Source organism: Rhinichthys klamathensis, unplaced genomic scaffold (genome assembly GCF_029890125.1).
Source record: "Rhinichthys klamathensis goyatoka isolate OS25496 unplaced genomic scaffold, OSU_Roscu_1.1 h1tg000029l_1, whole genome shotgun sequence".
Taxonomy (NCBI): Eukaryota; Metazoa; Chordata; class Actinopteri; order Cypriniformes; family Leuciscidae; genus Rhinichthys; species Rhinichthys klamathensis.
Window position 1 is genome coordinate 545,849 of NW_026606579.1, and position 21,078 is coordinate 566,926.

Here is a 21,078-nt window from a genome sequence, read left to right on the forward strand (position 1 = left end):
TATCTGCATGAATTCCCCAAATGTTAACCCTCTGGGGACCAGAGTGTTTTTGGGGCCCTTGGGATGTTTTGACATGCACTGACATTTGTGCTTTTTTCAGTTATTTATAAACATGTTAATGGCAAAGGTGTAAATTCACTCTATATAGCACAAACTTGGCTACCATGATGAGTGAGCAACATGTATGTACATGTTTGTATTTTTAATAGAATAATGTTTATGCGTGGTTATTGAAAAAAATAAAAATGAAAGTTGCTGAAATAAGACCACAAAACACATATTGATTATTTCTTCACAAGACTTTTGAAAATTGTATCACATAGCCTAGAATATTTGCTCCAAAACTATGTGAGAATCATCCTGACTACTCATTCAGATAAGTCAATAAAGTCTTTTACATTTTTAATGACGTGTTTTGTTTGAGAAAGCTTTATGCGAGGAGGCGTGGTCTCTCATTAATATGTGTGGAATTTCACACCTGAGAAAGAAAAAGACCCTCCCCATAATGGCCCTATTAGGTGCTATCAGGCCATATCATTACAGGAGCCTTGCACAAAAAATGAGGAGATTTAAAAAAGAATGGCTTTTAGATTGTTTGGATTTATATAAGGAAAATACAGGGTGCATAAGTCTGGACACTTCTATCACACACCCTTCACCGTATAGACATGGTTTTATTTCAGTTCAAAGTTCAAAGTTAGAGTTGGAAACATCTTGAAAAGAAAATTGTCTTTCTCCATAAATGTCTTAGTTTGATCATACATATTTCAAAGTTGAGGATTCATTATTTTGATAGCTTGAACAAACACTAAAACATCTTAGTTGATTAGTTTATTGACAAAACATACTATATATTTAACATATGAGCAGAAACTCCTAAAAAAAGCTTATTTGATGTCTATTTTAGAGTAAAAACTTTATCCAAAACGAGTCAACGAAATGTTATTTAGTCTGTAACAGTGCGTATCTGTGCGTTCATTCATTCATTCATTCACACACACACACACACACACACACACACACACACACACACAAACATGATTCACATTTAACAGTACGCTATTTTTCCGTTTACAGACACTACGTTATTCTATATCGCGATTAGAACAAAGCACTTGCAAAAAACACTTACTTCTCAGCTGAATCTGTTCATCCTCGCAGTGAAAATAAACCCAGTGGTAAATGTCCCAGGATTGTTCCTCATATAGCCGCGCAAGACGACAGTAGATTAATCTGACTAAAAAATAATGTGTGTTTTCAGAGTTTATGGGCGTTCACGCGTCTCAATGTGTTGCTTCACATATTTGCGTTTGAATAGCGCGTGCTCTCCGTGGGCGTGTCACATTACCAGGGATAATCAGCTGAGAGAACGATAATGAGACGGGCTGACACGTCTCTCTTTTTATATAGATAACATAAACGGAGAATATTAATTTTAGTTTTGAATCGGATCATTTAAAAGTACAAACTCAAACGATTTAAAAGATATATTGCTTATGGCTGGGTGAATAGTATAAGCTGAGTTGTTTTGAAGATTAGAGACGTGCTCCAGAAAAAAAGTTCACGGTGACTGAGAGGCAGAACGCACACCCTGTTTATTTTCTTTATTTTACAAAAGCACAATATTTTATTTCGATTGTATGTGGGCACATAAAAAAGTAGACATTTAACAGATTATTTTCTCATATTTCTTAACTCTATATGAACAGAAATGATGGTAGTACTTTAAGTCTATTTTTCTGCTATGTGAAAAAAAACGAGCAAAACGCGCCCGCGCGTTTCTGGTCCCCAGAGGGTTAAAGGAACACTCCGACTTTTTGGGACTTTAGCCTATTCACCTTATCCCCCAGAGTTAGATAAGTCCATACATACCTTTTTCATCTCCGTGCGTGCTATAAGTCTGTTTGACGCACCCACCGCTAGCCTAGCTTAGCACAAAGACTGGATGTAAATGGTTGCAGCTAGCATACTAATCCAAATAAGTGACAAAATAACGCAAACATTTTCCTATTTACATGTTGTGATTTGTATAGTCACAGAGTGTACAAAAAACAAAGTCATATGAGACACAGACATATTTTAACCGTATAAATACTGGGAACTATATTCTCTGAAGGCGAAGCACTGCTACTCGGGCGGAGTGATAACCGCAGCACCTGAGACGTGCCGTGGTGAGGAGCAGAGAGCGAGTCAGAGAGCGCGTCATAGCCCGCCGAAATGGGGGTGGCTTAGCGTATAAAAGGCAGGCTCGTAGGTTGTCTCACTGGTTTCATCAGCTGAAGCGATAAGACGCTTGTGGCGTCTGCACGGTCAGGTTACGCAATACTCGTTCCCTTTTCTACAGAGAACCGAGGTTACGTTAGTAACCGAGTATCGTTCTCTTACGAGAGGTTCTCTCGTATTGCGTAAGCTAGCTTACGCTACGGGAACCCATTGTCAACGCCGTGCGCGCCCAGCCTCCACTACATGAGTCCCAGGGATTCCCGGGGAACATAGATAAGTGGGAAACAGGTGGCCAGCAAGCAATGCGGGCCAGCACATGTTATAAGCACATATAGGGTATACAGAGCTTCGACGCCGGTCCATAATCATTCAACCTATTGCGCAGCTCTACCAGGAGAGCTAGCGTCGCGTGAGGGGAGTCCTAGCATGATAATCCGTGCAGGACAAACCCACAGCTCACACTGACAGAAGTCTAGCCTGCAAGGCGGGAACTTCCAGGTTATAAAACCTAACAAATGTGGACGGGGAGGCCCAGCCTGCCGCCTCGCAAATGTCATGAATGGAAATTTCGCTGGACCAAGCCCACGATGAGGCCACGCCTCTGGTGGAATGCGCTCTGATACCCAAAGGGCATTGCAGACCTTTAGACATGTAAGCAGATGTGATAGCTTCCACTATCCATCTGGACAGGCTCTGTTTCGCGGCGGCGAAACCCTTGGTGCGCCCACCAAACGAAACAAAGTGCTGCTCTGAACGCCTGAAAGAGGCGGAACGCGTAATGTAAATCCTGAGAGCCCTGACGGGGCAGAGGAGATTCACATCACCCTCACTGTCGGATGCAGGCAGAGCCGAAAGAGAGATGACCTGCGCTCTGAATGGGGTGCCCAAAATTTTAGGGACATAACCATGTCTTGGCTTGAGGACGACTTTAGAGTCGTTTGGCCCGAACTCAAGACACGCAGCACTAACAGATAGCGCGTGTAGATCCCCCACACGTTTAACCGAAGACAGAGCCGTCAGAAAAACGGTTTTGAGCGAGAGGTACTTTAGGTCCACGGAGTCTAACGGTTCAAAGGGGAAAGCTTTCAGGGCCTCTAGGACCAGTGAAAGGTCCCAGATGGGAACCGAAGGGGGTCGCGGGGGGGTTCATTCGTCTAGCTCCTCTAAGGAAGCGAATGACGAGCTCGTTCCTTCCTATTGACTGGCCGGGCGTCGACTAAGCGAACACTGCAACAGCCGCCACATAGACTTTAAGCGTGTTTATAAGAGTGGGCTCTGTGATCATGTGAGATACATGGGGCATAGTGTGTTTACATGTAGGGGTGAGCACTGACTTGTGGGCACTTTGTCTACACATAAAACACACTCGGCGTGAGCCGGATAACCAGACTTTATACTCTTTTTGAGATTTCTCTGGGTCGCCGTAAAAACGGCGTTTGTGTGCAGGCGAGCGGGCCGTGTTGCCGACTCGTTTTCTGCTAAATTTATGTCTGCAGTCGCCTTCACTGAGGGAACTGACAGGACAAGAAGCTTCGACGGTAGTCTGGCCGCGGCGAGACCAGCGCGTCTTTTCTTCACTAGCGCTGCTAGGAAGGCTTTCCCTGCTTGGGCTTCAGCACAACCCTGGGCCGTGGTCCCCGGGGGGGAGGCGGCCTGCGACCGGAGGAGCGAGATCTAGGGCGGCCGCCCTGTCGACGCTGCGGAGGCTGGGGCTGGGCTGGGCGCTGGCTAGCATGACGGGCAGACGGCTCACGTGGGCGGCTTGCGGAAGAGCTAGCGCGTCGCGGCAGGAAAAGGTTCATGGCCTGCGTGGTCTTTTGCACTTCGGAGAAGCGGTCGACGATCCCGTTCACCGCTGGGCCGAAGAGACCGGTAGGGGAGAGCGGTGCGTCGAGAAACACGGACCGTTCAGCTTCCCCCATATCCGCCAGCGTCAGCCAGAGATGCCGCTCTGTGACGGTGAGCGAGGCCATGCATCTGCCCATCGCCTGTGCTGCAGATTTTGTGGCGCGAAGAGAGAGATCTGTCACGCTCCTCAAATCCGTAATGGTGGCCGGATCCTTGCTTTTCTCGTCCCATTGGCGGAGGAGATAAGCCTGAAGGATTTGCAGCACGGCCATAGAATGCAAGGCGGAAGCGGCTTGTCCGGCGGCGGCGAAGGCGCGGCCAACAAGGGCTGAGGTTGTTCTGCAGGCTTTGGACGGGAGGGCAGACTTTGAGCGCCATCTCGCGGAGGGCGGGCAAAGGTGCGCTGCGACCGCCGCTTCCACTGTGGGGATAGAGGTATATCCCTTCTCGGCGGCGCCGTCCACTCGGGAGAGCGGCGAGGAGACATGAGAGTGGAGCCTCGCGGAGAATAGTGCGTTCCACGATTTTGACAGCTCAGCGTGCAGTTCCGGCAGAAAAGGTGCAGATCTGGAAACGGGCTGGGGGCGGCGGCTGTGCAGGAAACAGCCGTCGAGCCTGTTGGGTGCGGGCTCCTTCGGCGGTGACCAATCGAGCCCCAGTTGGTCGACGGCCTTGGAGAGGAGGCGCATTAACTCGGCGTCCACGCCTGCCCGAGTCCTGCTGGATTCCTGGACGGAAGGGGAGGCGGAGCGACATGAACTCGACCACTCCTCGCTATCCGACGCCAGGATGGAACAGCTGTCCAGTGAGTGGCCCCCTTCAGCTTCGTCCCCTGAGGCGGCGGCAGCGCGGGGCGAGGCCGGTGGCTGCGCCTCCGGGAGGGGCGGAGAAGGAGAGAGTGAGGCTGGCGGGAGACGTTCCGGCGAGCACTTCACTGCGGCCACGGACTCTGGCATCCTCTGAGCACGGCGCTTCTTCCTGCGCGGTCCAGAGGGTGGAGTGACTGCGTTCTGTGTGAAGGCTTCGAGTCGAGCCCGCAGGGTCGACAGCGGAAGCGCTTCACAATGCACGCAGCCGCCCGAGTCTAGGGCGAGGGCTGCGTGTTCCGGGCCCAGGCAGGGAGCGCAAATCACATGGCGGTCACCTGCGCTGAGCTGGGCTCTACACGAGCTGCAGGAAAGGCGAGGCATTTTGAAACAAACGCTCGCGCTCTTTTAGTGAGAGAGAGAGAGTGAGTGTCGCAGCGGCGAACACACACAGCAATAAAAGGATACACGCCGGACGGCGTAGCAGGCACGGATGGCTGAAGGTGGCGAAGACGGCCGGCTTCTTCAGGCACTTTCCTCTGCTTGCTAGTCGCTGGTTTCAACGGCGAAGACTTCCCTCAGAGTCCAGCGAGTCGGACAGCTCGCTGAAGATGATGAAATCAGTGAGACAACCTACGAGCCTGCCTTTTATACGCTAAGCCACCCCCATTTCGGCGGGCTATGACGCGTAAGGGCGCGAAGCGCCCTCATTGGACGTGACGTCACGCGCGAGGCTCAGTGGTAGGTTGCAGCAGTTGCCGCAGGGCAACCAATGAGCACGCAATATGCCCGCTCAAGGTCTGCTAGCTGCTGCACTGCGTTGACAATAAATACAAAATTAAGGATAATTTTTGGCTTCAATATCTCGAGCAAAGATGACTTTACCCCCCGTAGCGTAAGCTAGCTTACGCAATACGAGAGAACCTCTCGTAAGAGAACTACTCATTTAAAAATATTGATAATATATAAACAATATATTTTAAGCTAGTTGCAAAATATGTATACAAATATTTAAGTATTTTAGTTGTTTTTATGGGAGTGGGCGGAGCTAAAGAGCTCTTTTGGTGCTTTTTGCTTGTCATGACTGATTGGTGGAATTTTCTGTACAGTACAGCATCATGGGTAATGTAGTTTTTCACCATGATTTCTGCCGTTAAACATTATTTTAAAATTAAGTTGAAATAATGTGGGCTAACGGCTTTAACAGAAAACAAAAACAGAGTCTGTCTTATAAGTTAAAATCAGTTATGGAGAAAATGAATGTTTTTACTTCCGGAATCTGACTGTTGCATTCTATAGGAAGGGTTGCATTCTTCTGAGGGATTGTGGGTAATGTAGTTCCCTGGCTGCTCTGCCCCCTGCAGGTGATGAAGACATATCACATGTATCACACTGAGACTCTAAGTGCAGAGAATAAGCTGAAGGAGGCAGAGAGGCAGGGCGAACGACAAGGCCGAGGCGGAGAGGCCGTCTTCAGTCTGCGCACCGAAGATCGCCACCAACGGCGCAACGCTGCTCGCAAGATTCAGAAGATGAAAGAGAAGGTGTGTTCCAAATCTTTGGCTTTTTGCATTTTTCTGTTGTTGTTCAAGGGGTCTTTATTTGTTATATCTTGTATGAGATTTGGGTAACACTTTATTTTGTTGGTCCCTTTTGAACATTCAGTTGACTATAAGTAACTTTGTAACTACATGTCAACTAACTCTCATTAGAGTATTAGTAGATTGTCTGCTTAATATCTGCTAACTCTTTATTGTGATGGTCCTCCAACAGACATTTTACTGACTTATTCTAACCCTAACCCTACTAGTCTACTAATACTCTACTAATACTCTAATGAGAGTTAGTAGACATGTAAGTGCAATGTCACTTAGAGTCAACAGAATGTGTTTGGGACCATCAAAATAAATTGAAACCGAGTTTTGTTGTTTGCAATCTAAGAGTGTATTATCCACTATGCAAATGAGATTCCTTGAATTTTAATGTGCCAGATGTGTTTCCAGAAATAGTGAGCAAAGTTCATTTGTCTTGATGAAATACTGTGAACTGGAATTCTGGAGTAATTTGGGGGACATTATGAGGGAATCATTTCTGATTTATGGACAACCAACCGAAAAACGAGCCTATTTTGTTGGTCTTATTGGTGTAGGTGATTTGATGCTTCACTATAATGTTGCTTCTGAAGATTTACTGAGGATTGCTTGGTTTATTTAATGCTATATTAATAGATTTTTTTAATGTGGTTGAGCTGAAATAAATTTTAATGGCAATGCTTTAATCTATAATTTTTTTAATCGAACCAGAAGTACAGCTACAGCATGTGCAATTGGAACATATTTATAGAAATGTTCACTGGGGAGAGAAAAAAAAAAAGCAAAGGAGAGCGGCCATTTTGCAAACCATTCTGTATTTGAAAACCATGTTTAGGGCACGAAATGGTTATTTCACAGTTTCCACATCAGTATACAGTAAACTAACCCAGGTGACTATAATGTCAGATTGTGTAAATGGAGCAGGAGTCTCTCTTCAGAGCATTAATTTTCCAGCACATACTCCCCCATGGCACACTGTGTGTTCACTATAGTTTCATACTGCATTCATTTTTCTCTTATTTCATAAGAGGGAAGAGAGGTTAGAATGAGCAATGGTTACAGGATCGGACAGGATATCCCGATGGACAGTGTCAACAGTTTACGGCAAATGTCCGAGGCATAGCAGGAGCATAACACCGTTTGGTTCACATATATCATAAATGTATGTGTATTGCGGTTAAACATTTTGGGGGCCCGAAACACACCCCAAATTCAAATTGAATGCAAATTCAACATAATAATTTAAACTGCTACTATATTGACACTTTAGCTCTGTACTGTTGATAAAGGACTTGAATGCTCAGGATCCTTGCTTGATTTAATGATAATGTTGCTTTAAAAGATCTGTGGGTTTTACCAACAGTCAGGGACTTTAATTAAAGGAGCAATTACATTCACAGAGAAGCAGACGTAAGCCAAGCCTCACTGTGAACACACTGGCACTAGAAACAAGTTAGTCGATAGGCCGTCCGTCAATAAATACATTTTATCTTCTTGCCTTGATGGAGATATAGCACTTACTCAACACTTTGTCCTTCTCTCTCTCCTTAACCTCTCCGTCTTTCTCTTCCCCCCCCCCCCCCAGCGGCAAGCCAAGTATTCAGAGAACAAACTGAAGGTTATGAAAGCTCGGAACGAGTATCTCCTGACTCTGGAGGCCACGAACGCTTCTCTGTTTAAATATTACATCCACGACCTGTCGCATTTGATTGACGTGAGTATCTGATTATGTATCGCCGCTTGCGCAGACTGTGAATCCACGGCAGGAAATTGCCACTGCATGAAGGGCATAGTGTTATGGTTGCGTTTATTTGCTTTTTCACCAAGCACAGTAATGAATTATAGTCCTGATTAATAATCACTAATTAAGGCAGCCTCCATTGCCTTTAATTAGAGACAAACGCACCCTGTAACAGACAGGATGGGATGGAGATTAAGCCTTTAATTACAAGCACACATTAGCACATTTTGTAACAGGCCACGTTTGGAAGGGAATACTAGCATGCTAGTTACTGCTTACTGCACAGTATAAGGACAATTCACACTGTACTGACAGACACAGACACCTGATTACAACACGTCACATCTCAGACATTCAGATCCTGCATGGTCAGTCTGTCGGCGAAAACAAGCTCCGACAAGGGTAACACACTGATCCGACAAAACCTGACGAAGTGTCTGTTGCCGTCTGTCGGTGCGGTGTGAATTGGCCTATACTGTCCTGAAATTATTTTAAATATAGTATGCAGTGATAAACATGTTAAACAGTAAGATGCTACATTGTCACATGACCTTAGCACATCAACATGATTTATATCACACTGTATACTCATATTATGCACCATATAATATACAACACACTATTTATACACACAGTTTATGCCATATTATATACTGTATACCATTTTCCATCCATCCAACTGTCATTCTATCTATCATCTATCTCTCGTTCTATCTATATATTGTTTTATGGATTCATCCATTATTTGATCTATCTATCGTTTCTTTTACAGAACACACACAGAGTATATTTATATTAGACTCCAACATATGCCATACAAACTGTATAAATCATATTAAATACTATATACAGCACTATATACAGTATACTGTATATGCCATATTATATACTAAGTATGCACACACAGTATATTGTGCAGTATACATTGAGATATACACTATATTGCAGTTGATTTTTCGATTAATTCATCACTCTGAAAATGGAAGGTCAATTTGTGTGCATTGCATTGTGGTGTCCCATGTAGTGTGCTCTAGTTGTATACTGATTATTTCCACAACTGTAGCAGTTCATCAGAAAATCTGCAAACTATACACCTAATGCATACTAATCTAGGATACTATTGAGTATTTTGCACACTCAATCTAGTGCGCAGTGAGTCCAGGAGAATCCTCAGTGGTTCAGAGAGGAGCCATTTCTCACGCGGGCCGTCCCTGCTCCTCGGTTTGCTGTGTGTGTTGTTTTGCTCATTAGAGTTTGCAGCAGGCTGATCGTGGTCAGCAGTATCTGGCCGATCGGAGCGCTGCGTCTCACTGACCTTCACAGAGGTCAAACCTGCACACACTGAGATAAAGACAGCAGGAGAATCTGTGTCCGTGGGTGGCTAAAAGAGAGAGATTGTGTGGGGGTGGTAAGAGAGATACGGTAAAAGCCTGTATGAAAACCCTTCAAATTAACCCTGAGAACAGAAGCCGTGGAGGATAATTTCTAGATAAGCGTTTTAAGGTAATGTTTTATCCATCATAATCGGTTTTGAGTGACAGCTCTACACAAATCCACACTATTCATGTTCTTTTCTCTATGAAAACCGCATTGCATGTATCTGTGTTTTAACAGTGTTGTGACCTCGGCTATCATGCGGGCCTGAGTCGGGCGTTGCGGACCTACTTGTCGGCAGAATACAGCATGGAAACCTCTCGCCACGAGGGCCTGGATATTTTGGAGGGGGCCGTGGAGGGGCTGGACCCCGGCAGTGACCGGCAACGCTTTATGGAGACTCACCCCACAGCGTTCACCCCTCCTGCACGCTTCAACTTTCAGCCACACATGGGAGACCAGGTCACACGCCACCTAGTGTCCACTGCATGTTTGCATTCACACAAAACATAATTTGGCTACTCTTCTGTGTAGGAAAGGAATAAAGATTATATTATATTATATTAAAATATATTATATAATATATCATATTATAATTTTCATAAATCATATGGATCTATTTTATTATATATTTTTTTATTTTATACAATAGTAAAAAAAAAAAATGTATTAGGCTTACACAGTAAGTGACATGAAAAAAAGAAAAGCTAATCAGAGTTATTTGTATGACAATTAATCTTCAGCACAAAATTCATGATCATGGTCGACTTTTTTATCCCGCGCCGTCTTCCTCTTCCTATCGTTTTCTCTACTTTCTTTACCATCCATGTCCTTGAAAATTTCCAAAAGGCCAGAATAATATTTATAAAAAGATCAAATGATTTGTTTGTTCTACCGAGCGGTTTCTGTAATGTGTGTATTTATGCATGTTGATATTTCAGGTGAGTCAAATCACAGCACTGCCGCAGGTGCAAGCCGAACTCCTTCTCCGGTTCCAGCAGCTGCAGTCGCGCCTCTCTACACTGAAGATCGAAAACGAGGAGGTGAGACACACACACACACACACATCCCTTCCTCTCGAATGAGCTCCTCAGCAGCTGCGGTTCCCCCACTGAGGATAAAGAATGAGATGACAGGCGTACACACCTTCTCCATTTCTCCTTTCCCCTCCCTCGTTCCTTCTCTCTTTGTCGTCAGGCACTGTATATATGCATAGCAGCACACTCCTTCACAACTACAGGCACATTCATACATATTGTTTCCATCTTCTCCGTCTCTGTTGGAGTGCGGGGTTGTTTATCGCTGGTTGTTGGCAGGCCAGCTGTTTCCTGCAGCTCTCAGCATGTGAAGGACAGAGCAGAAGTGCTGATGAACGCTGTATTACTGCAGTGAGTTTCGACTGTAGAGACGGGTGTGTGTGTGTGTGATATTCTTCTATCCCTGCTTCTCTAGATGGCTATGGACCAAGTACTGATTACAGTGTGTGATTGTCACAAAACAAGAAGCACAACTATTGTACTATTAGCTTGGTTGGTTGGCCATGATAATACTAATTTATTTGATCAAACATAACAGCACTTATTACAATTTAAAATAACTGTCTTCTGTTTTAATATATTTTATTATGGTGCAAAGCTGAATTTTACTCCAGTCTTCAGTGTCACATGATCCGTCAGAAATCATTCTGATATGATGATTTGCTGTTCAAGAAACATTTTTTATTATTATCAATGCTGAAAACAGTTGTGCGGCTTGATGTTTGTGGAAACCATGATACTTTTTCTCAGGATTCTTTGATGAATAAAAAGTTCAAAAGAACAGCGTTTTATTTGAAATAAAAATCTTTTGTCACATTTGATTAATTGAATGCAGCCTTGTCGAATTAAAACCATAAATTTATTTTAAAAAAGAAATAAAAAATACTGACATCAATCTTTTGTAGAGTAGAATGTCACTGTGTGCTTCTAAATAGATTTACACATTTTAATATCACTGCAAATTATTTTAGATATTCTCTGAAAAAAGCTATCCTAAATTTGGTATCATCTAAATTAACTCTTAAAATTAACACTAAGTCAACATACTGTGAATAGAATACATTAGCTTACATCATTTTAAGGGTTTGATCAGGCAGGAAAATGTTTTGGACCCCATTTACACCTGTATTTTGACCACTTGTGAAATATGAAAATAAGGTGTAAACCTAAAAATAAGGTGTTGGATTAAAATGAATCAAATGTGCTATATATGGCGAAATTCTATATATGGCGCCACCACTTCTATAACTCTCTATGTTCCGTCTGAAGGTGAAAAAGACGTCGGAGGCCACTCTCAGCACTGTCCAGGACATGGTGAATATGGAGGACTACGACGTGTCCGAGAGCTTCCAGCACAGTCGCTCCACTGAGTCGGTCAAATCCAGTGTATCAGACACTTACCTCAGCAAACCCAGCCTGGCCAAGAGACGCGCCAACCAGCAGGAAACAGAGCTCTTCTATTTCACAGTAAATGCTGTCTCACACACAATCCTTCAGACAGAGCCTGTTTTGGAAACATCCCTGTCTGGCTTAGATTAAACCAGGATTAGGCCTTAGTTTAATTAGGGCATTTAAGTAGCTTTTATAAACAGGTCTTAGAAAAAAAATATTACTGGTGTTGTGCTTCTGCCAGTGCAAGTTACGTCCAGTTAAAACAGCTCAAACATGCATTTTAGTCTAGGACTAGACTTAAACCTTGTCGGGGATAGTGTTTAATAAGAGATATACTTCAGAGCCCAGACACAGTATTTATCCTCCTTGCTTCACACTTTACAGGCGGTGATCTGTTCACACTGTAGTTTTGTAGCATTGTAACCCCCGGATCAATGGTCTTGTTTTAGCCTAAAGCAACGCCAGTATCTTTAAACTTAGTTTATGGCTACTGAAGGATGACCAGGACTAATTAGATCATTCATTTCCAGTGTAACTGGATTATTATTGACTGTGTGCATTTGTTTGACTGCAGAAACTGAAGGAGTATCTGGAAGGCAGTAATCTTATCGCTAAACTACAAGCCAAACACGACATGCTGAAGAGAAGCATAGCTGAAGGTGAGCACTTTTCTCAATGTATTATAATATCATTTTATTTATTATTGTATAATATTACTAATACTACTACTAATAATAATAATAATAGTAATAATAATTATTATTAAAAAAAATTGTTTACCATCTGACCAAGATTCAAGTCTCTAGGCCTTATGGTTTGGTCTGCCTGATCTGTTTTATGGCAGAATAATAAATAATAACTATCCTAATCCTAACATAAACAATAGGGTTTCAGTTCAATTCAGTGGTTCCCAAATTTCTTTAGAGTGGTGTATCCCCTGAGGCATTTAACATCATTCCGCATCTCTTCCAATTAGACAGCACTCACACCGTCCGTCCGTCCGTCCGTCCGTCCGTCCGTCCGTCCGTCCGTCCATCCATCCATCCATCCATCCATCCATCCATCCATCCATCCATCCATCCATCCATCCATCCATCCATCCATCCATCCATCCATCCATCCATCCATCCATCCATCCATCCATCCATCCATCCGTGGCTTTTTGTTATTTTGTTGCAAAATAGAGCAAACAATACTGACAATATAATAACCTATTATATGCACGCTGCGTGTGTGGATGCAGTCAGTGTAGACCTCAAAAGATGAGGTAAATTGAATGGATGTCATGTATTTGACCTTTTGCGGCACTACCATTTTCCTGTTTTAATATTCTGCATGTTATTTAAAGGCACAGTGGAATGAAATGAACGCAGATCTCAGAATTATGTTTGCGTAGCCCTTCTGTCACCTCACGTTCCCACAGTTTGGGAACCACTGCCCTAATTAAGTCCACAGTCCGATTACATTACCTTAAATGTGTAATCTAATGGATTATGTTGCTAACTACAATTTTTGACATGTTATTTGGAATCGGTAACTGACTACAAATTGTAAGTAATCTACCCAGCACTGAATATGTATTTAAAGAGTACAGTATATGCAGTTTTACATGTCGAAATAGCAAGTCATAGAAATAAATTGTATCGATTTAACATTTGCCATAAAATGTGTATTGTTTTACCATTCACACTAGTCAGATTTATATGAAAAGGATCCATCGGAATAAAACCATAAATTAATAATCTGTTCACCGTTTTAAATAACATCATGAAGAGAAAGTGCCATTATTTGAGATTTTAAATGTCTTCCGTTTGTGATAAGTGAAATGTCGTCTAATATAACATCTATGTCCGCAGGATACAGATCAGACATCATGACAACCAGGTATATCTCATCATCTATGTGTCTGACCTTCTTTTTAATGCCCTTTTTACATCTACTGCTCTGAATCACAAGGCCCTCGTGATATTTGTAAAGGTTCTCATGACCTTTTTGAATGCTAAAACTGGTTTCAGTTGTCTCTCACTCTTTTTTTTTTTCCCACTCAGCCGCCGACGAAACTCCCACAGTAGGCACCAGGTAACAGGCTTTTACCAGCACGCATGTTTCACATTAACTTCCATGGGCTTCTTTGTGATTTTTGGGATGTTTTTATCTGCACACAGGATTCTGGGAAGGCCATCCCTCTGATTGTAGAAAGCTGCATTCGCTTTATTAATCTATACGGTGAGGAATGTGTATAATCTGATGAGGAATAATGCAAAAATTGAATCCATCAAACACACGTATACTGTATGCATTCGTGTTGTGCTTACTATTTGATTTTTTTTCAGGTCTGCAACACCAGGGTATTTTCAGGGTTTCAGGGTCACAGGTGGAAGTCAATGACATCAAGAACTCCTTCGAACGAGGTTTGTGAACGCAGTCATCGGATCATCTATACATATACACACACACCATGGATACACTCTCATCTTAGTGACTGTTTCCCAGGCAACGACCCCTTGACTGACGAGGAGAATAACCATGACATTAACTCAGTAGCGGGCGTGTTGAAAATGTACTTCCGCAACCTGGACAACCCGCTTTTCCCCAAGGAGAAGTTCAACGATCTCATCGCCTGCGTCCGTGAGTGCACGTTTTCCCCTGCGTTTATATATGTGCATGTATGTGAATGAAGCAGGATGGAGGAAGGAAAGGTGTGTGTGAGAAATGGTGGCACAAGCATTCGGGAAATGACAGGGTGCTAAGTACTCGGGTTTCCTGGGGAGTTTGGACAGCTGGTGTCTTTTCATGCATCTATAAAAGAGTCCCTGCCTGTTTTGAGCACATGGGACGTCTGATTTTCCTTGTTTGTGATCTTGCGTGTTCATGTGCCTTCAACAGGAACTGAGAGTTTGTACGAGCGTGCCCTCACCATCCGTAAGATCTTGACCATAACACCGCGGCCAACACTAGTGGTCATGAGATACCTGTTTGCATTCCTCAACCAGTGAGTATTCCTGCACACATCTATGTATCCAATTGAGGACATGCTCTTACGGAAGCTTTGTTTCCGTCACGGAATGAAAAATAAAAAAGGTCATTTTGTATTTTGATTATTTCTCACAATTGCAAGTTTATATTTCACAATTCTTACTCTATTTCTCGCAATTCAGAGTTTATAACTCGCACCTCTGAAGATTCTGAGGAAAAAGTCTGAATTAATTACGTGATATAAACTCGCAATTCTGAGAATTTTTTTTTAGAATTAATTATGAAATGAAAATTCTGAATTATGAGGTCGCAATTACCTTTTTTATTTTGTGGTGGGAACAATCTTCCACATAGACATCTGTATAATAACTAAATATTATAATTTAGTATAAATCAGTTTTATTTTGGTATCATTGATATGCAGTTATTAAAATTTTAGGTTTTCATTTTAAGTTTACTTAAAGTTTTAACTTTTATTTTATTTGCATTAACGCTTATTTTATTTCATTTATATCGTTTTTTTTACGATTTAAATTTAATACACAAACACATATGCAACTTTTGCGTGTGTAATAACTGTTTAAAATGTGATTTCATTTGCCAGTGAAAATACTACCATAAAAAAAAGAAAAAGAAAATAAAGACATTTTACACTTATATCTACTCTGAATCATTTTTTATTTTTAGGATGTCTTCGGAATGTTTTGCCAGATTTAGACTTGTGTTTACAGTTTTGTCCCTAAAGTGTAGCCAAGTAAACCCACATGCACACTTTTCCCATCTATATACTTAGTATGAAATATTCATCAGTATTTGTACTCGCGCACGAACACAACTCACTCAGAGCTGCAAAGCTCAAGTGTCTCACTGAATAGGAGAAATGCAGCTAAACTAAGCATCCATTTTCACACCGGAAATTAAAAGCTCTCCCACACCTCCATGCCGTGAGAGACAGACAGAGGGAGGGTGGGAGCGTGTTGTGTAAAGGTGCAAAGACAAAAGGTGCGATATGGAATTTATGACTCAATCTGATTGAGAATGCATAAATATAGCAAGGAACTCAGGAGACAACACAATGCAGCTTGGCTTTATTTCCCGTCACAGCTTGTCCCAGTATAGTGACGAGAACATGATGGACCCTGGAAACCTGGCCATTTGCTTCGGCCCGACTTTGATGCCGACCCCGGACCTTCTGGACCAGGTTTCATGTCAGGCGCATGTCAACGAGATCATCAAGACCATCATCATTCACCATGAAACCATCTTCCCTGACACCAAAGAGCTGGAGGGACCCGTTTATGAGAAATGCATGAGCAATACTGAGTACTGGTGAGTGCTGAACTGAGCACCAATATTAGTATTGACATGGTTTAAAGTGTATTCCAGCATGTTGATCATCTTTTTGCGTCCTTTATCCTCGAAGTGAAAGTCCGTACAGTGAACCTGGAGCGTTTGAGGAAGGGGAGCAGGATGGAGGGACGGAAACACAGACGAGTGAGGAGGGTAATTAAAATGCTTATCATCGCTTCTTTTTTCTTATTCCCAAAAATGCTAATTTTTTTCACATGTCTGCCTTTCAGAGGGTGAGCCCGTGGAGGCAATAGCCAAGTTTGACTATGTGGGACGCTCTGGACGGGAACTCACCTTTAAAAAAGGCGCCACTCTGCTGCTGTTCCAGAGAGCGTCTGAGGACTGGTGGGAGGGACGTCACAACGGCACTGACGGACTCATCCCGCACCAATACGTCACGCTGCAGGAGTGAGTTCATACTGCACACTTCATCTACAAAGTGATGGAAAATCTATCATAAATGTATCATTTTTTTATATTTGCATATAACATTCCTTACAACAAAAATACAATAGAGAATAAAATAATACGGGAGCTCCGTTGTACAGTTTGAGAAGTCACCTGTTTGATTATTATTATATTTTTTTAACAGTGGTGACTAATTCCCACTTAATTGTAATGCTCTAAAACCATAGAACATTAACATGGTGACTTCTCTAGTCTACACAATGTGAGAAGTTATTTTATTTTTATGTTTCATGTTTTTATTTTTATATTTTATTTTACCTTTACCTCATTTTTATTTTACTTTATTTAAAATTGTATTTTATTTTATTTCATCTTTACTTTACTTTTTATTTTTATTTTACTACTTTTACTTTACTTTTGTTTTGCTTTATTTAAAATTTTATTTACTTTTACTTTACTTTATTTTTTATTTTACTTGATTTTAAATGTTATTTTACTTTGTTTTAAATTTCATTTCCCTTTACTTTACCTTACTTTATTTTTATTTTACTTTATTTAAAATTGTGTTTTATTTTATTAACAGTATTGACTAATTATGTCTTCCTGTTACTGCTGCATGGTGACTACAGTTACTATTTACCACATATTTATTGTGGTAACAATAACTAATTGTATTTTTATCATAGTAATTTTATTATATGAAGTTTGTTCTGTTCTGTTTATAACAAAAATGGCTTGAATTTCCTTATTGAACTAAAATAAATTTTGAACAAAGGATCAAGCTTGATCTTAAGGTGGATGGATGGATAAACTTGTGAATGCCATATTTCAGGGATGAGGCCATGTCAGACACTCTGAGCCAGAAAGCAGACAGTGAGCTCAGCACCACACCTTCAGATGAGGTGAGCTCCAGGCGATCGCTGACGTCCCCTACTGAACCAAGAATCCCTGAGACTTTCATCAGCCGGTGAGCACACACACACACACACACTGGCCCTCTGTCTCCCAGTCACTTTTCTCTCATTGTTTTTCACTTTATTACTTCCTCTTTCCTCTCTTCAGACACCGGAAGCGGACGGAAGCCCTCCTGCGCCGCGTCCCTGGTCGCCTAAGCGACGGTCACTGCCACGGCAATGGGCTGGAACGCAGCTCGCCCCCTGTAACGGTGACCGTAACGGGGCATTTCAGCCCGCGGGAGCTGTTACGCGGGAACAGCTGCGCCCTGGACAGTCCTGAGCACCACAGACGCACAGGACACAACGCCAACTCCAACGGCAACGTCACTGCCAGCATCAGCAGACACGAGTCTCTGCGCAGGGAGAGAGAACGAGAGAGTCCTCCAATACGCCAGTCACCCTCCGCGCTGCATTGTGGGATACCTATTCAACGCTCCCAGACGCTGAACCCGCACACGATGGCACAGGTTTGATTATGAACATTCAGGAAAATGGGTGACTCTCATAAAAACACGCCATTATCAAAATTAGAAGGGGGAAAAGTATGTTATTTTTTGCATATTCAAATTGATACCTCTCTGTAGAATTTTTTGAATAAATTAAGATTTCTTGCATTGACATTATTTTTTGACAATTTCCACTTAAATTCTTGAATTTAATTATTAAATCATAAATAAATTTATGGTCATTTTGGAAAAATATTTTATTTTTAAATATTTGATTAATAAAATGAATAATCAGTGACCATAATAAATAATGATAAATTATATTAAATATATATTAGATATAACATATAAATATTATATTCAGATATTATTAAATACATTTTATATATATATATAATATAATGTAACTTCAATGTAATATAAATTATGATAAATTATTAGATATTACAATATCTGTATATAAATGTTTAGATTTCATTATTTGTGTATCAAATGTATAGTCAATTTATATTAAATAATTTGTTTTACTAATCAGTGAATGTCATAATATGTAATAATATATTTATCATTTATAATATTTATATTAGATTTCAATAATTGTGTATTACATGTATAATCAATTTATTTTATTCAAAAATATATATATAATAAATATTATTTGTTAAAAGTTGATTAATAAAATGAATTGGCAAATTAATTAACAGTGATATAAATTGATAAATTATTAGATATTATAATATATATATATATAAATTGTTTAGATTTCATTATTTGTATGATGTATAATCAATTTATATTAAATAATGAAAATAATAATGAGTAAAGTGACAATATAATAATGTTAAAAAAATATTTTTTATATATATTATAATATATTTATACATTAGATATTAGTTTCTATAGTATTTATTGAAAAAAAAAAAAGAGAGTGATCCTAATAAATAGGATTTATTTTCTTTATGCAAAATGCAATTTCTTACTTGTTTCCCTTGGATTTAAATTATGACCTGGATATGTCCATGACATGTTTCATGAGATTCACCCAAATCCACACAATTGACCCAACGTGTCGTTATAGTAATACCCGTACAGTTAACACTCTCTCTCTCTCTCTCTCTCTCTCTCTCCAGGATATAGAGGAAACTATGAGTCTGGCCTTGAACGAGCTGCGTGAGCTGGAAAGGCAGAACGGGAAGACCGCGGCTCCTGACCTGGTGCTGGACACCCTGGAGCAGGTGAAGAGCAGCCCGTCCTGCCCGTCCGGCTCCACCCCCTCCAGCTTATCCAGCCCGTCAGATTCCCCGAGCCCCCTCAGCCCTATCAGCCCCCTTCCACCTCTCCCTCCACTGCCCGGCCCTTCGTCCCGCCGCTCCAACGACCCCGTGGCCTCCTTCAAGCCCATCGCCTCGCCCCGCATGGGAGTGACGCTGCGCCCACCCGCCCTACGCCCCAAACCGCCCATTCTCCCCAAAGCCAACCCTCCGCCGCCCCAGCAGCCCCAGAATGCGCCTCCGAGCCTCGGCGGCGACAAATCCGGAACTATGTGAGTCAATGGGTCCAACCGAAGGAAACAGGGTTTAAGACTTGACGATTGCTTGAAGAACGTAAACAGGGTTAATCTCTTAATAATGACATGATTGTACGGCCGATAGCTAGTTTACGTGCAGAACGGTCGGATAGCGTTAGTCTACGATATTATATCCATAAATGTGTTGTGAGGGTGGTGTGTGTGTGTGTGTGTGTATTCTCAAAGTGAATAGGATTTTATCGTGTCTGTGTGTAGATACATTTATGAGGAACCCATTCAGAGACAGCGGAGAGAGACTGGCTGTACAGGAAGTACCGTTGTTGTTTTTTGGGGAAATGTCGCTCCATTGAGTTGGTGCGATGCATTTTGAGTGCTTTGATTTGTTAGGCCTTATGTACTGTCACAAGAGGGATGTGTTCGCGCCGTCGAGAACGCCATTTTTATGAGTTGCTGCTGCTTCGATTCGAGTTACAGGACTACCGGTGCCTCTTGGGAAAATGGTTATTTCACTTGTTGGAAGTTGATGGGGAATGTAATTTAGGTTTTTTGTTCGGTTTTTCGAGCCACGCACCTAGCCTTTCCCGCAAGAAACGAGGCGACTGAGCAACACAGAATGTATTCCATGAATGTTCCACTTTTGTTTCTTTTTTCACTCGAAAAATACCACACTAAGCCTTGATCACCAGATAAACCTCCCCCTTTACCGTGGAAACCAAACCCTGAAGCCTGATTGGACGACGTGGGAGGGACGGAACTGGTAACATTCCGAGGGCAAACATGAACTAAGCTTTAATGAAATATCCTGCTGAACATGCAAAAGAGATTTGATTGTATCCGGGGAGGATTGCGGCGACTTCTTTCGCCAGGTCCTGCCCTCCCTCAGTTCGTCCGAGTACAATTTCCACTGCTGCTCCTCTGACGGACCATTATGGTGTTCGATCCTCAATTTTCAACGTCCCCTGTGCTTCCAGTGTACGTGTGTTTGTACGACATCGTCAACGGCAGACTCTTTGGAGCACACTAACCATACATGGCTCTCCTGTGTGTGTGTATGTGGGGGGTTTGCATGATGAATCGCGGTTAGAGTAGTGCAGAGTACAAGATGATGGATAATTCATGCTTGTACATGGCAACTTAAGTGTGTGTGAGTGAAAGATAGTTAGAAAGAGTGCACTGCACTTGTAGACAAGATGTGTGTGTGTGTGTGTGTGTGTGTGTGTGTGTGTGTGTGTGTGTGTGTGTGTGTGTGTGTGTGTGTGTGTGTGTGTGTGTGTGTGTGTGTGTGTGTGTGTGTGTGTGTGTGTGTGTGTGTGTGAACGAGGGTGTTTAGTCTGGTGTGTAAATATGCATGAAGGTGAGGTGAGTTGTTTTACGAAATGAATGGCCTTGGTTCACTTTTTG

General features: G+C 42.0%; 1 protein-coding gene across 2 annotated transcripts in view; it reads left to right on the plus strand.

The window, feature by feature from the left end:
- The window catches only part of srgap1b (SLIT-ROBO Rho GTPase activating protein 1b), a 41,259-nt gene extending 20,385 nt beyond the window's left edge, over window positions 1-20,874 (plus strand). Inside the window, exons 5-22 of one of the 2 annotated variants that reach the window (XM_056245168.1) lie at window positions 6,242-6,421; window positions 8,055-8,183; window positions 9,825-10,046; window positions 10,526-10,627; window positions 11,891-12,088; window positions 12,588-12,672; window positions 13,870-13,897; window positions 14,062-14,092; window positions 14,179-14,239; window positions 14,347-14,424; window positions 14,507-14,641; window positions 14,900-15,005; window positions 16,094-16,318; window positions 16,413-16,483; window positions 16,570-16,747; window positions 17,580-17,714; window positions 17,810-18,170; window positions 19,280-20,874. In XM_056245168.1, the coding sequence (XP_056101143.1) occupies window positions 6,242-6,421; window positions 8,055-8,183; window positions 9,825-10,046; window positions 10,526-10,627; window positions 11,891-12,088; window positions 12,588-12,672; window positions 13,870-13,897; window positions 14,062-14,092; window positions 14,179-14,239; window positions 14,347-14,424; window positions 14,507-14,641; window positions 14,900-15,005; window positions 16,094-16,318; window positions 16,413-16,483; window positions 16,570-16,747; window positions 17,580-17,714; window positions 17,810-18,170; window positions 19,280-19,696 (2,742 nt within the window). In that variant the 3' untranslated portion in view covers window positions 19,697-20,874. Of the gene's footprint in view, window positions 1-6,241; window positions 6,422-8,054; window positions 8,184-9,824; window positions 10,047-10,525; window positions 10,628-11,890; window positions 12,089-12,587; window positions 12,673-13,869; window positions 13,898-14,061; window positions 14,093-14,178; window positions 14,240-14,346; window positions 14,425-14,506; window positions 14,642-14,899; window positions 15,006-16,093; window positions 16,319-16,412; window positions 16,493-16,569; window positions 16,748-17,579; window positions 17,715-17,809; window positions 18,171-19,279 lie in introns of both variants that reach the window. The other variant, XM_056245167.1, reaches the window with a different exon arrangement.
- The last annotated feature ends 204 nt before the right edge of the window (window positions 20,875-21,078 follow it).